This window comes from Oncorhynchus mykiss, chromosome 2 (genome assembly GCF_057628025.1).
Source record: "Oncorhynchus mykiss isolate SJ-2025 chromosome 2, ASM5762802v1, whole genome shotgun sequence".
NCBI classification, from domain to species: domain Eukaryota; kingdom Metazoa; phylum Chordata; class Actinopteri; order Salmoniformes; family Salmonidae; genus Oncorhynchus; species Oncorhynchus mykiss.
Window position 1 is genome coordinate 90,209,642 of NC_143023.1, and position 16,143 is coordinate 90,225,784.

Sequence of the window (16,143 nt, forward strand, 5' to 3'; positions counted from 1 at the left end):
TTATTAGGCACAAAAATGGAATAAAACCGATTGAAACAGGGAGGGATTACCTGGCTAATAAACACTCATTTTTGTTGTCTGTTGCAAAACGTTTTGCTAGTGTTCCCTAACGAATATAACCCTGCATTGAGATCCGTCACTGAGATCCCCACCACATGTTTAATATGGCTCAACCTTATACCAGATAGGGAGCCCTTTGCGTCTTCTTCATTTACCTACTGACACACATTCAGGTTTATTGATAAGACAATGGAGTAGCCTGGTGTTTCTCAGCAACAATAACCAAGCAACAACAATGACCAAGATGACCAAGAACAGAGACAGGTCTCTATTCCCTACAGGCCTTGGTCCAAAACACTGCATTATATAGGGAATATAGTGCCATTGGGGACACAGGACAGGCCTATCTGCCAGGGACACTGGTATTCTAAACTAGCTCTATGGATCCTTATGTACACACAAGCTAGCAGATAACTTCAATGTATGAACACACACACACACACACGGGCACAGAGACAAAACAAACACACACGTGTAAACAAACACACAGTACAGGTTAATGTTTATATGAACAGCCCCTCGGCTCACCCACACACGAGCAAACTGTTGAGTTCAGGAATAGAGACGAACAGTAGTTTCACTCTATGTAGCAACTGTACACTACACTATCAAAAATGTCATTAACCTAGCCTAGCCCAATAGATAACTCAACAGAATAGAGCTCACCATCTCACCCCACTCAAGCTGTGTAAAGAGAAGCTGATGCACACTACGTAGGCTACAACACAAACTCTAGTATAGACTATAACTCACCTTCCATTTCTCTGTGACATCCGCTGTGATGATAGCCAGAGAAACCCACCACAGGAAAATCAAACCACACACAAAGAGCACACAGTGAGTCAAGGCAATAAAACCCAGTCTAAGAGCACACACACACAATGTGCTTGGGGGGGGGGGGGGCCCTCAATGCCCTCAGTCCAGCTTCTGTGTACGTGATAGGCAGCTGCTTTTGAGTGACAGCTGGCCAGGCCAATCATAATGCATGACTAGTCTGCCCTCTCTAGTGACACCGTAGAATCAGGAGGGGGTCTGTAACCAGCGGCTCAACCAATCAAAAGCTCCCATTTTAATGTGGGGGTGGGCTGCTCTTTCACCTTCGCATGAAAAGGTAACCATGACAACCCCTCTCAACGACCCTACACGAGACTAGAAGACGTTAGAAGACGTAGCTAGAGAGAGAGAGAGAAAAAGAGTGTGAATTGAAATAGTCTACTCCATTAATGACATGTCTCAACCAGCTCGGAGATGGGATGTTGTCTTTCCGGACCTAATAAAAGACCTGAGTGGTTGAAACATTGTCAATAAACCACGTAGGGGAATAGAATGCAGTGGGTGTGGTTTCACTCTTCATTTATTTAATGAATAAACAAATCCAGCACCTGCTCTGTAATATTTTTCTGTTGCCTTTCTTCCAATAGAGCCTAATAAGAACCTGACAACTGCCAGAGAGCCCAATGTAATTAAATGTCTGATGTGATTGGTCTACATCATACAGTGGTAGAGTTGTGAAGGAACATGACAAGGAATGTTATGCTTTTGTAAAGAAGATCCCTCTGAACCAACTACAATAAGGGTTCTCTGCTCTGAGCTTGTCTCGACTTCTTCTCAACAAAATCAACATGCCTTGAAGAGAGATGCTTGAACAACATCAATGAGTTGAATGCATTTGCATTTCAAAACACAAAGCGGAACATCTAATACATCAGTGTCCTTGAAAGCTCGCTCACTATCACCAACCTAGCAGTCAACATGAAGAGGGCTCAAGTTGTTTGACTCTTCAAACAGTGGTTCTCATTCCATACTTCATCCACATATCATGGAGGCCACACTTAGTCAGACTGACTTACTGACTGAGGCTCCTGAGGATAAGGGGAACTGCTATAGCTCTGAGGGTGGCTTTGATAGAATCACACCATCAGCTGAAGCCTGAGGGACCAGAGCTTACTGAAGCCTGAGGGACCAGAGCTTACTGAAGCCTGAGGGACCAGAGCTTACTGGAGCCTGATGGACCAGAGCTTACTGGAGCCTGATGGACCAGAGCTTACTGAAGCCTGAGGGACCAGAGCTTACTGAAGCCTGAGGGACCAGAGCTTACTGAAGCCTGAGGGACCAGAGCTTACTGAAGCCTGAGGGACCAGAGCTTACTGGAGCCTGAGGGACCAGAGCTTACTGAAGCCTGAGGGACCAGAGCTTACTGAAGCCTGAGGGACCAGAGCTTACTGAAGCCTGAGGGACCAGAGCTTACTGAAGCCTGAGGGACCAGAGCTTACTGAAGCATGAGGGACCAGAGCTTACTGAAGCCTGAGGGACCAGAGCTTACTGGAGCCTGAGGGACCAGAGCTTACTGAAGTCTGAGGGACCAGAGCTTACTGAAGCCTGAGGGACCAGAGCTTACTGGAGCCTGAGGGACCAGAGCTTACTGAAGCCTGAGGGACCAGAGCTTACTGAAGCCTGAGGGACCAGAGCTTACTGGAGCCTGAGGGACCAGAGCTTACTGAAGCCTGAGGAACCAGAGCTTACTGGAGCTTGAGGGACCAGAGCTTACTGGAGAAGTCATTTCCACTGAATAAGAGCGCAACTGGTAAATCCACCTGTTCTGGCAAACTGGCTTTGGATCATTAGAAATTGTACCGGTGTGAGTGCAAACATTATCAAAGTGTGCCTCAATTAAGCAGCAACGTGCTTTACTGTAAAAGGTTATTGAAAAGACACTGGTCAGTGACAGGTAAACTTGATCTGGATTGTTTATTACAACAGTAAACACCGTCCAACAAAGCTCTATCTGAACAGGCAGTTAAACCCACTGTTCCTAGGCCGTCATTGAAAATAAGAATTTGATCTTAACTGATTTGCCTAGTTAAATAAAGGTTAAAAATGTTTTTTGTTTTTTAAAATCTTAGCAGTCCCATGAAAAACCATCAAGGCCATTTGTGAATAAATAACAAACACCTTAATATAAAATAAAAGCCTTTTTTAAATTTATATTTTTACTTCCCTCAGGTTCTAGTTACCAACTAAGCTTCTCACTAAAACAAAAATAGCAGTAGTGGGCAGATACCACAGAAACCCGACCCTGAGCCATCCGTTTCTACTGCTCATAGGGCAGGCCGGGTAACCACGGTAACAGAAAGTGACAGCTGGTTGCCGTCAAAGTTATATACGCCGTTATCAAACTTCCAAAACAAAAAGAGCTGATCGTGGACTTCAGGAAACAGCAGAGGGAGCACCCCCCTATCCACATCGAAGGGACAGCAGTGGAGAAGGTGGAAAGTTAAGTTCCTTGGCGTACACATCACAGACAAACTGAAACGGTCCACCCATACATACAGTGTGGTGAAGGCGCAATAGCACCTCTTCAACCTCAGGAGGCTGAAGAAATTTGGCCTGTCACCCAAAACCCTGAGAAACTTTTACAGCTGCACAACCGAGAGCATTCTGTCGGCTGTATCACAGCCTGCCCTCAACCGCAAGGCTCTCCAGAAGGTAGTGAGGTCTGCACAACGCATCATCAGGGGCAATCTACCTGCCCTCCAGGACACCTACACCACCCGATGTCACAGGAAGGCCAAAAAGATAATCAAGGACATCAACCACCCGAGCCACTGCCTGTTCACCCCGCTAGGTCAGTGCAGGTGCATCAAAGCTGGGACCGAAAGAATGAAAAACAGCTTCTATCTCAAGGCCATCAGACTGCTAAACAACAATCACTAACTTAGAGAGGGTGCTGCCTATACTGAGACCCAATCACTGGCCACTTTAATAAATGGATCACTAGACACTTTATACAATACCACTTTAATAAAGGTTTACATATCTTACATTACTCATATCATATGTACATACTGTATTTTAAACCATCTATTGCAACTTGGCTATACCGCTCGGCCATCGCTCATCCATATACTTAGATGTACATATTCTCATTCACCCCTTTAGATTTGTGTGTATTAGGTAGTTGATAGGGAATTGTTAGATTACTTGTTAGATATTACTGCACTGTCGGAACTAGAAGCACAAGCATTTCGCTACACTCGCACTAACATCTGCTAACAATGTGTTTGTGACAAACATTTGATTTGATGCTGTAAATACCTACCTAAAGCTACACTGCCGAGGCTCAAAGACATAGAATAGACCCATGCGTGGGCTACAGCTGTTTGGACAACAGGCGTCATCAAATGTCCACAAGTGGTGGAAGTCCCCCACTTCAGTACTGACTTGCACTTCTTATTGGTAAGTGAAGCATCTACAGGCTAAATGTGAAACATGTCAACAGAAGAATGGAAAAGACACTACACTGCTAGAGGAGATTGACACACTACACTGCTAGAGGAGATTGACACACTACACTGCTAGAGGAGATTGACACACTACACTGCTAGAGGAGATTGACACACTACACTGCGAGAAGAGATTGACACACTACACTGCTAGAAGAGATTGACACACTACACTGCTAGAGGAGATTGACACACTACACTGCTAGAGGAGATTGACACACTACACTGCTAGAGGAGATTGATACACTACACTGCTAGAAGAGATTGACACACTACACTGCTAGAGGAGATTGACACACTACACTGCTAGAGGATATTGACACTGCTAGAGGAGATTGACACTGCTAGAGGAGATTGACACACTACACTGCTAGAGGAGATTGACACACTACACTGCTAGAGGAGATTGACACACTACACTGCTAGAGGAGATTGACACACTACACTGCGAGAAGAGATTGACACACTACACTGCTAGAAGAGATTGACACACTACACTGCTAGAGGAGATTGACACACTACACTGCTAGAGGAGATTGACACACTACACTGCTAGAGGAGATTGATACACTACACTGCTAGAAGAGATTGACACACTACACTGCTAGAGGAGATTGACACACTACACTGCTAGAGGATATTGACACTGCTAGAGGAGATTGACACTGCTAGAGGAGATTGACACACTACACTGCTAGAGGAGATTGACACACTACACTGCTAGAAGCGATTGACACACTACACTGCTAGAAGAGATTGACACACTACACTGCTAGAGGAGATTGATACACTACACTGCTAGAGGAGATTGACACACTACACTGCTAGAGGAGATTGACACACTACACTGCTAGAGGAGATTGACACACTACACTGCTAGAGGAGATTGACACACTACACTGCTAGAGGATATTGACACTGCTAGAGGAGATTGACACTGCTAGAGGAGATTGACACACTACACTGCTAGAAGAGATTGACACTGCTAGAAGAGATTGACACACTACACTGCTAGAGGAGATTGACACACTACAATGCTAGAAGAGATTGACACACTACACTGCGAGAAAAGATTGACACACTACACTGCTAGAGGAGATTGACACACTACACTGCTAGAAGAGATTGACACACTACACTGTGAGAAGATATTTGACACACTACACTGCTAGAGGAGATTGACACACTACACTGCTAGAAGAGATTGACACACTACACTGCTAGAACAGATTGACACACTACACTGCTAAAAGAGATTTAACATACTACACTGTGAGAAGAGATTGACACTACACTGCTAGAGGAGATTGACACACTACACTGCGAGAAGAGATTGACACACTACACTGCGAGAAGAGATTGACACACTACACTGCGAGAAGAGATTGACACACTACACTGCTAGAGGAGATTGACACACTACACTGCTAGAAGAGATTGACACACTACACTGCTAGAAGAGATTGACACACTACACTGCTAGAGGAGATTGATACACTACACTGCTAGAAGAGATTGACACACTACACTGCTAGAGGAGATTGACACACTACACTGCTAGAGGAGATTGACACACTACACTGCTAGAGGATATTGACACTGCTAGAGGAGATTGACACACTACACTGCTAGAAGAGATTGATACTGCTAGAAGAGATTGACACACTACACTGCTAGAGGAGATTGACACACTACACTGCTAGAAGAGATTTGACACACTACACTGCTAGAGGAGATTGACACACTACACTGCTAGAAGAGATTGATACTGCTAGAAGAGATTGACACACTACACTGCGAGAAAAGATTGACACACTACACTGCTAGAAGATATTTGACACACTACACTGCTAGAGGAGATTGACACTGCTAGAAGAGATTGACACACTACACTGCTAGAGGAGATTGACACACTACACTGCTAGAAGAGATTGACACACTACACTGCTAGAGGAGATTGACACACTACACTGCTAGAACAGATTGGCACACTACACTGCTAAAAGAGATTTGACACACTACACTGCGAGAAGAGATTGACACACTACACTGCGAGAAGAGATTTGACACACTACACTGCTAGAACAGATTGACACACTACACTGCTAGAACAGATTGACACACTACACTGCTAGAACAGATTGACACACTACACTGCTAGAACAGATTGACACACTACACTGCTAAAAGAGATTTGACATACTACACTGTGAGAAGAGATTGACACTACACTGCGAGAAGAGATTGACACACTACACTGCGAGAAGAGATTGACACACTACACTGCTAGAGGAGATTGACACACTACACTGCTAGAAGAGATTGACACACTACACTGCTAGAAGAGATTGACACACTACACTGCTAGAGGATATTGACACTGCTAGAGGAGATTGACACTGCTAGAGGAGATTGACACACTACACTGCTAGAAGAGATTGACACACTACACTGCTAGAAGAGATTGACACACTACACTGCTAGAACAGATTTACACACTACACTGCTAAAATAGATTTGACATACTACACTGTGAGAAGAGATTGACACTACACTGCTAGAGGAGATTGACACACTACACTGCGAGAAGAGATTGACACACTACACTGCGAGAAGAGATTGACACACTACACTGCGAGAAGAGATTTGACACACTACACTGCTAAAAGAGAATTGACACACTACACTGCTAGAGGAGATTGACACACTACACTGCTAGAGGAGATTGACACACTACACTGCAAGAAGAGACTGACACACTACACTGCTAGGAGAGATTGACACACTACACTGCTAGGAGAGATTGACACACTACACTGCTAGAGGAGATTGACACACTACACTGCTAGAGGAGATTGACACACTACACTGCTAGAGGAGATTGACACACTACACTGCTAGAGGAGATTGACACACTACACTGCTAGAGGAGATTGACACTGCTAGAGGAGATTGACACACTACACTGCTAGAAGAGATTGACACACTACACTGCTAGAAGAGATTGACACACTACACTGCTAGAAGAGATTGACACTGCTAGAGGAGATTGACACACTACACTGCTAGAAGAGATTGACACACTACACTGCTAGAAGAGATTGACACACTACAGTGCTAGGAGATTGCGATTGCTTCCTATGGCCCTCAAAAGGTTCAAAGCAAACTTATTGTTAGCACTGATACGCGTATTATATTCTCAGTTGAATAAGTATCGTTCATATTGTCAGTGATAGGCGTATTATATTCTCAGTTGAATAAGTATCGTTCATATTGTCAGTATTATATTCTCAGTTGAATAAGCATTGTTCATACAGTTGAAGGTCGTAAATTTACAAACACCTTAGACAAATATATTTAAACTCAGTTTTTCACAATTCCTGACATTTAATCCTAGTAAAAATTCCCTGTCTTAAGTCAGTTAGGATCACCACTTTATTTTAAGAATGTGAAATGTCAGAATAATAGTAGAGAGAATTATTTATTTCAGCTTTTATTCCTTTCTTCACATTCCCAGTGGGTCAGAAGTTTACATAAACTCAATTAGTATTTGGTAGTGTTGCCTTTAAATTGTTTAACTTGGGTCAAACGTTTTGGGAAGTCTTCCACAAGCTTCCCACAATAAATTGGGTGAATTTCAAATCAAATCAAATCAATTTTGTCCTGGCCTCCTTGCTCGCGCACGCTTTTTCAGTTTTGTGCACACATTTTCTATGGGATTGAGGTCAGGGCTTTGTGAAGGCCACTCAAATACATTGACTTTGATGTCCTCAAGCCATTTTGCCACAACTTTGGAAGTATGCTTGGGGTCCATTGTCCATTTGGAAGACTCATTTGCGACCAAGCTTTAACTTCCTGACTGATGTCTTGAGATGTTGCTTCAATATATCCACATAATCTTCCTCCCTCATGATGCCATCTATTTTGTGAAGTGCACCAGTCCCTCCTGCAGCAAAGCACCCCCACAACATGATGCTGCCACCCTCGTGCTTCACGGTTGGGATGGTGTTCTTCGGCTTGCAAGCCTCCCCCTTTTTCCTCCAAACATAACGATAGTCATTATGCCAAACAGCTGTATTTTTGTTTCATCAGACCAGAGGACATTTCTCCAAAAAGTATGATCTTTGTCTCCCATGTGCAGTTGCAAACCATAGTCTGGCTTTTTTATGGCGGGTTTGGAGCAGTGGCTTCTTCCTTGCTGAGCGGCCTTTCAGGTTATGTCGATATAGGACTCGTTTTACTGTGGATATAGATACTTTTGTACCGGTTTCCTCCAGCATCTTCACAAGGTCCTTTGCTGTTGTTTTGGGATTGATTTGCACTTTTCACACCAAAGTACGTTCATCTCTAAGAGACAGAACACGTCTCCTTCCTGAGCAGTATGACGGCTGCGTGGTCCCATGGTGTTTATACTTGCGTACTATTGCTTGTACAGATGAACGTGGTACCGTCAGGCGTGGTACCTTGTGGAAGTCTACAATTGTTTTTTCTGAAGTCTTGGCTGATTTCTTTTGATTTTCCCATGATGTCAAGCAAAGAGGCACTGAGTTTGAAGGTAGGCCTTGAAATACATCCACAAGTACACCTCCAATTGACTCAAATGATGTCAATTAACCTATCAGAAGCTTCTAAAGCCATGACATTTTCAGGAATTTTCCAAGCTGTTTAAAGACACAGTCAACTTAGTGTATGTAAACTTCTGACCCACTGGAATTGTGATACAGTGAATTATAAGTGAAATAATCTGTCTGTAAACAATTGTTTGAAAAATGACTTGTGTCATGCACAAAGTAGATGTCCTGACCGACTTGCCAAAACTTGTTAGCAAGACATTTGTGGAGTGGTTGAAAAACAAGTTTCAATGACTCCAACCTAAGTGTATGAAAACTTCCGAATTCAACTGTATGTTGTCAGTGATAGGCGTATTATATTCTCAGTTTAATAAGTATTGTTCATATGTGGTCATCTCACTGTGCACTCCAGCCAGGTACATTGTATAGGCTAGGCCTACATATGAGCATCAAAATCTTATAATGGGAGTATATTGTACTGTGCAAATATGCAAAGGCTTTTCCGTTGCGATGTCGCCAAAGACCCATCCGCTTGCCCTGGCCCGCTAGCTTTCTGAACGCCATTGTCTCCCGCTCGCCTAGCGTAGTACTGACTACCGAACGGCTCCCTGACACACCTATTGCTGCTCATTGGACCTTATGATCACTCGGCTACACAGCTGATGCCTGGTGGACTAATCAGTAACGTGGTACCTCTTTTTGTTTATCTGTCGGCCCCAGCCTTGAACTCAGGTCCTGTGCTTACCTAAATAACCCTCTCTGCCCATTCATCGCCATTTACCCATTGTTGTCTTAGCTCTCCCGATCAACACCCGTGATTGCTTTATGCCTCTCTCTAATGTCAATATGCCTTGTCTACTGCTGTCTCAGTTAGTACTTTGTTTTATTTAACTGAAGAGCCCCCGGTCCCACACAACATGCCTTAGAGAGCTCTTTTGTCCCACCCCCCACACATGCAGAGACCTCACCTGGCTTAACTGGTGCCTCCAGAGATGCAATCTCTCTCATCGTCATTCAACGCCTAGGTTTACCTCCACTATACACACATCTTACCATACCCTTGTCTGTACATTATGCCCTGAATCTATTCTACCACGCCCAGAATTCTGCTCATTTTATTCTCTATTCCCAACGCACTAGACGACCAGTTCTTATAGCCTTTAGCCGTATACTTATCCTACTCCTCCTCTGTTCCTCTGGTGATGTAGAGGTTAACCCAGGCCCTGTAGCCCCCAGTACCACACCTATTCCCCAGGCGCTCTTATTTGTTGAGAGCCCCTGGGGAACCGTAAAGGCCTTGGTTTCATGCATGTTAACATCAGAAGCCTCCTCCCTAAGTTTGTTTTATTCATTGCTTTAGCACACTTTAGCTAACCCTGACGTCCTAGCCGTGTCTGAATCCTGGCTTAGGATTATGGGATTTCTGTTGTTTTGAATTTGGTGCCCTGCAATTTCACTGGCTGTTGTCGAGGTGGGACGCAAGCGAGAGGTTAACACCCCCGCCGTCCTACAATCTAAGCTAGATGCCCTCAATTTCACACAAATGATCAAGGAACCTACCAGGTACAAACCCTAAATCTGTAAACACGGGCACCCTCATAGATATCATCCTGACCAACTTGCCCTCTAAATACACCTCTGCTGTCTTCAACCAGGATCTCAGCGATCACTGCCTCATTGCCTGCGTCCATAATGGGTCCACGGTCAAACGACCACCCCTCATCACTACCAAACACTCCCTAAAACACTTCAGCGAACGGGCCTTTCTAAATCAACCTGGCCCAGGTATCCTGGAAGGATATTGACCTCATCCCGTCAGTAGAGGATGCCTGGTTATTCTTTGAAAAGTGCTTTCCTCACCATCTTAAATAAGCATGCCCCATTCAAAAAATTTAGAACTAAGAACAGATATAGCCCTTGGTTCACTATAGACTTAACTGCCGTTGACCAGCACAAAAACATCCTGTGGCGTACTGCATTAGCATCGAATAGCCCCTGCGATATGCAACTTTTCAGGGACGTTAGGAACCAATATACACAGTCAATTTGAAAAAGCTAGCCTTTGCTTTTTGGGACACTAAAGTCCATTGAGAATAAGAGCATCTCCTCCCAGCTGCCCACTGCACTGAGGCTAGGAAACATTGTCACCACCGATAAATCTACAATAATCGAGAATTTCAATAAGCATTTTCTACGGGTTGCCATGCTTTCCACCTGGCTACCCATACCCAGGCCAATGGCTCTGGACCCCTACAAATCAGCTGGGCTAGACAATCTGGACCTTCTCTCCCTAAAATTATCCGCCAAAATTGTTGCAACACCTATTACTAGCCTGTTCAACCTCTTTCGTATCGTCTGAGATCAAAGATTGGAAAGCTACCGCGGTCATCCCCCTCTTCAAAAGGGGGAGACAATCTAGACCAAAACTGCTACAGACCCATATCTATCCTGCCATGCCTTTCTAAAGTCTTCGAAAGCAAAGTTAACAAATAGATCACCGACCATTTTGAATCCCACCATACCTTCTCCACTATGAAATTTGGTTTCCGAGCTGGTCATGGGTACACCTCAGCCACACAAGGTCCTAAACAATATCATAACCACCATTGATAAAAGACAGTACTGTGCAGCCGTCTTCATCGACCTGGCCAAGGCTTTCGACATCATTCTGTATACTTCTGGCCCTTCTTTGGACACTTAACCTCTCTAGGGTATGTGGGACGCTAAGGTATGTGAGAACATAGCCCAGCAGACAAATCATTACAAACAGTAAATCAGCCAAGTAGAAGAGTTACACAAGTCAGAAAGAGATCAAATCAATCACTTACCTTTGATGATCTTCATATGGTTAAACTCAGAAGACATTCATTTAGTCAATAAATGTTCCTTTTGTTCGATAAAGTCTCTCTTTATATCCGAAAACCTCCGTTTTGTTTGCGCGTTTTCTTCAGTAATCCACAGGCTCAAACGCAGTCACAAAAGGCAGACAAAAAAATCCAAATTGTATCCGTAAAGTTCATAGAAACATGTCAGACGATGTTTATATTCAATCCTCAGGTTGTTTTTAGCCTAAGTAATCTATAATATTTCAACCGGACAATAACGTCGTCAATATAAAAGGTAAACAAGAAAGGCACTCTCTCATGCGCATGAAAAAGTTATGTGACACTGCAGGGTCCACTCATTCAGACTGCTTTTACTCCATCCTTTTTCAGAATACAAGCCTGAAACAATTTCTAAAGACTGTTGACGTCTAGTGGAAGGCATAGGAACTGCAATTTGAGTCCTAAGTCAATGGATACTGTAATGGCATTGAATAGAAAACTTTAAAAAAAAATAATAATAATCCTGATTCCTGAATGGATTTTTCACCTGTTATACTCACAGACATTATTTTAACAGTTTTGGAAACTTTAGAGTGTTTTCTATCCACATCTACTAATTATATGCATATCCTATCTTCTGGACCTGAATAGAAGGCAGTTTAATTTGGGCACGCTTTTCATCCAAAATTCCAAATGCTGCCCCCTACCCTAGAGAAGTTAACAAACCTCAAAACAAGCTTCAATGCCATACAACACTCCTTTCGTGGCCTCCAACTGCTCTTAAAATGCTAGTAAAACTAAATGCATGCTCTTCAATCAATCACTGCCAGCACCTGCCCGCCCGACTAGCATCACTACTTAGAATATGTGGACAACTACAAATACCTAGGTGTCTGGTTAAACTATAAACAATCCAAAATAAAATCTAGAATAGGCCTCCTATTTTGCAACAAAGCCTCCTTCACTCATGCTGCTAAACATATCCTTGTAAAACTGAGTATGTGGCAGGGTCTACAGTCAATCACGGATTATAAAAGGACGACCAGCCCCGTCGCGGACCAGGATGTCTTGCTCCCAGACAGAATAAACAACTTCTTTGCTCGCTTTGAGGACAACACAGTGCCACTGACACGGCCCGCTACCAAAACTTGCGGGCTCTCCTTCACTGCAGCCGACGTGAGTAAAACATTTAAACGTGTCAACCCTCCCAAGGCTGCAGGCCCAGACGGCATCCCCAGCCACGTCCTCAGAGCATGCGCAGAAAAGCTGGCTGGTGTATTTACGGACATATTCAATCAATCCATATCCCAGTCTGCGGATTCCCACATGCTTCAAGAGGGCCACCATTGTTCCTGTTCCCAAGAAAGCTAAGGTACTGAGCTAAATGACTACTGCCCCGTAGCACGCACTTCCGTCATCATGAAGTGCTTTGGGAGACTAGTCAAGGACCATATCACCTCCACCCTCCCTGACACTCTAGACCCACTCCAATTTGCTTACCGCCCCAATAGGTCCACAGATGACACAATATCACTGCACACTGCCCTAACCCAACTGGACAAGAGGAATACCTATGTGAGAATGCTGTTCATCAACTACAGCTCAGCATTCAACACCATAGTACCCTCCAAACTCGTCATAAAGCTCGAGACCCACCACGCTCTGTGCAACTGGGTCCTGGACTTCCTGACGGGCTGCCCCCAGGTGGTGAGGGTAGGTAACAACATCTCCACCCCGCTGATCCTCAACACTGGGGCCCCACAAGGGTGCGTTCTCCTGTACGCCCTCTTCACCCACGACTGCTTGGCCATGCACGCCTCCAACTCAATCATCAAGTTTGCAGACGACACTACAGTGGTAGGCTTGATTACCAACAACGACGAGACGGCCTACAGGGAGGAGGTGAGGGCCCTCGGAGTGTGGAGTCAGGAAAATAACCACACACTCAACGTCAACAAAACAAAGGAGATGATCGTGGACTTCAGGAACACACTCCAAACTCCACTATGGCCAAGACCAAAGAGCTGTCAAAGGACACCAGAAACAAAATTGTAGACCTGCACCAGGCTGGGAAGACTGAATCTGCAATAGGTAAGCAGCTTGGTTTGAAGAAATCAACTGTGGGAGCAATTATTAGGAAATGGAAGACACTGACCACTGATAATCTCCCTCGATCTGGGGCTCCACTCAAGATCTCACCCCGTGGGGTCAAAATGATCACAAGAACGGTGAGCAAAAATCCCAGAACCACACGGGGGGACCTAGTGAATGACCTGCAGAGAGCTGGGACCAAAGTAACAAAGCCTACCATCAGTAACACACTACGCCGCCAGGGACTCAAATCCTGCAGTGCCAGACGTGTCCCCCTGCTTAAGCCAGTACATGTCCAGGCCCGTCTGAAGTTTGCTAGAGAGCATTTGGATGATCCAGAAGAAGATTGGGAGAATGTCATATGGTCAGATGAAACCAAAATAGAACTTTTTGGTAAAAACTCAACTCGTTGTGTTTGGAGGACAAAGAATGCTGAGTTGCATCCAAAGAACACCATACCTACTGTGAAGCATGGGAGTGGAAACATCATGCTTTGGGGATGTTTTTCTGCAAAGGGACCAGGACGACTGATCCGTGTAAAGGAAAGAATGAATGGGGCCATGTATCGTGAGATTTTGAGTGAAAAGCTCCTTCCATCAGCAAGGGCATTGAAGATGAAACGTGGCTGGGTCTTTCAGCATGACAATGATCCCAAACACACCGCCCGGGCAACGAAGGAGTGGCTTCGTAAGAAGCATTTCAAGGTCCTGGAGTGGCCTAGCCAGTCTCCAGATCTCAACCCCATAGAAAATCTTTGGAGGGACTTGAAAGTCTGTGTTACCCAGCAACAGCCCCAAAACATCACTGCTCTAGAGGAGATCTGCATGGAGGAATGTGCCAAAATACCAGCAACAGTGTGTGAAAACCTTGTGAAGACTTACAGAAAACGTTTGACCTCTGTCATTGCCAACAAAGGGTATATAACAAAGTATTGAGATAAACTTTTGTTATTGACCAAATACTTATTTTCCACCATAATTTGCAAATAAATTCATAAAAAATCCTACAATGTGATTTCCTGGATTTTTTTTCCTCATTTTGTCTGTCATAGTTGAAGTGTACCTATGATGAAAATTATAGGCCTCTCTCATCTTTATAAGTCGGAGAACTTGCACAATTGGTGGCTGACTAAATACTTTTTTGCCCCACTGTAGATATTTCTATTGTGTTATTGACTGTACGTTTGTTTATCCCATGTTTAACTCTGTGTTGTTGTTTTTGTCGCACTGCTTTGCTTTATCTCGACCAGGTCGCAGTTGTAAATGAGAACTTGTTCTCAACTGGCCTACCTGGTTAAATAAAAAAAATAAACAAACAATAACCGTAGTCATGTTAGCATTCTAATATATAGCCTCGTTATTGTATTGTGTGACTTAATTTATTTTTTACTTTAGTAAATATTTTCATATCTCTTTCTTGAACTGCATTGTTGGTTAAGGGCTTGCAAATAAGCATTTCACTGTAAGGTCTACACCGGTTGTATTCGGCGCATATGACAAATACAATTAGATTTGAATATCATATGGTTAGCAGTTTTCATGCCAAAGCTGGATACTGAAGTAGAGATGAATCAACCAATTACACATCCTGTCTTTATCTACAGGTCACATCCACCACTAAAGGCTGGAACACACCAACAGCGCTCGCAGCAGAGAGTACTTGCGAACAGAGTACTAACCGCAAGAAAATATCAGCCATCACAAATGTCAACAATAAGATTAGTTTTCTTGGTATCTCAGTTGAGTGGTTCAGTCTTATATGATGGCAAAAGACTAAAGGTGACCTAGCACAGTAAAATGGTGGCATGAACTCGGTGTCAGACTCACACTACATCCTGTCAGAACCAACACAAAGCACCTTCAGCCTTCTTTGCTGCTCTGCTATGTACATCCACCAGTTCTAAGAGTATTTCTCCTAGTAACCTCTACATACAGTGCAGGGCAAAAGGCCATCGGAATGAAACCAGGTAAGAGGATGGGAGGTCAAAACCCAAAACTAATACATTTCTAGTTTTAATGTCACATGCTCAAATACAGTGAAATGCCTTTCTTACAAGCTCTAAACCCAACAATGCAGTAATCAATATCAATGTAGTAAAATAACATAAAGTAGAACAAAAACATGAGAAATAAAAATAGGAAAAAGTAAGAAGCTATATACAGGGTCAGTTCCAATACCATACTTACAATGTGCAGGTATACTGGAGGTAGATATGTAGAGGGGTAAGGTGACTAGGCATCAGGATATATGATAAACAGAGCAGCAGCGTAATGATGATTGTATGTGAGTGTGTGCGCACGTGTAGAGTCAGTG

General features: G+C 43.8%; 1 protein-coding gene across 20 annotated transcripts in view; it reads right to left on the reverse strand.

Moving 5' to 3' along the window:
• Positions 1-16,143, reverse strand: part of LOC110502310 (suppressor of tumorigenicity 7 protein homolog) — a 104,471-nt gene that overhangs the window by 48,840 nt on the left and 39,488 nt on the right. For 5 of the 20 annotated variants that reach the window (XR_016489313.1, XM_090212209.1, XM_090212188.1 and 2 more), the window contains exon 1: positions 814-945. The exons of 13 other annotated variants lie outside the window; for them this stretch is intronic. Coding sequence is in view for 5 of the 7 variants with exons in the window: in XM_090212188.1 (XP_090068314.1) it covers positions 814-820 (7 nt within the window). In the remaining 2 variants the exon portion in view is untranslated. Of the gene's footprint in view, positions 1-813; positions 950-11,742; positions 14,787-16,143 lie in introns of those variants that run through there. 2 more of the 20 variants (XM_090212127.1, XM_090212185.1) reach the window with 2 other exon arrangements.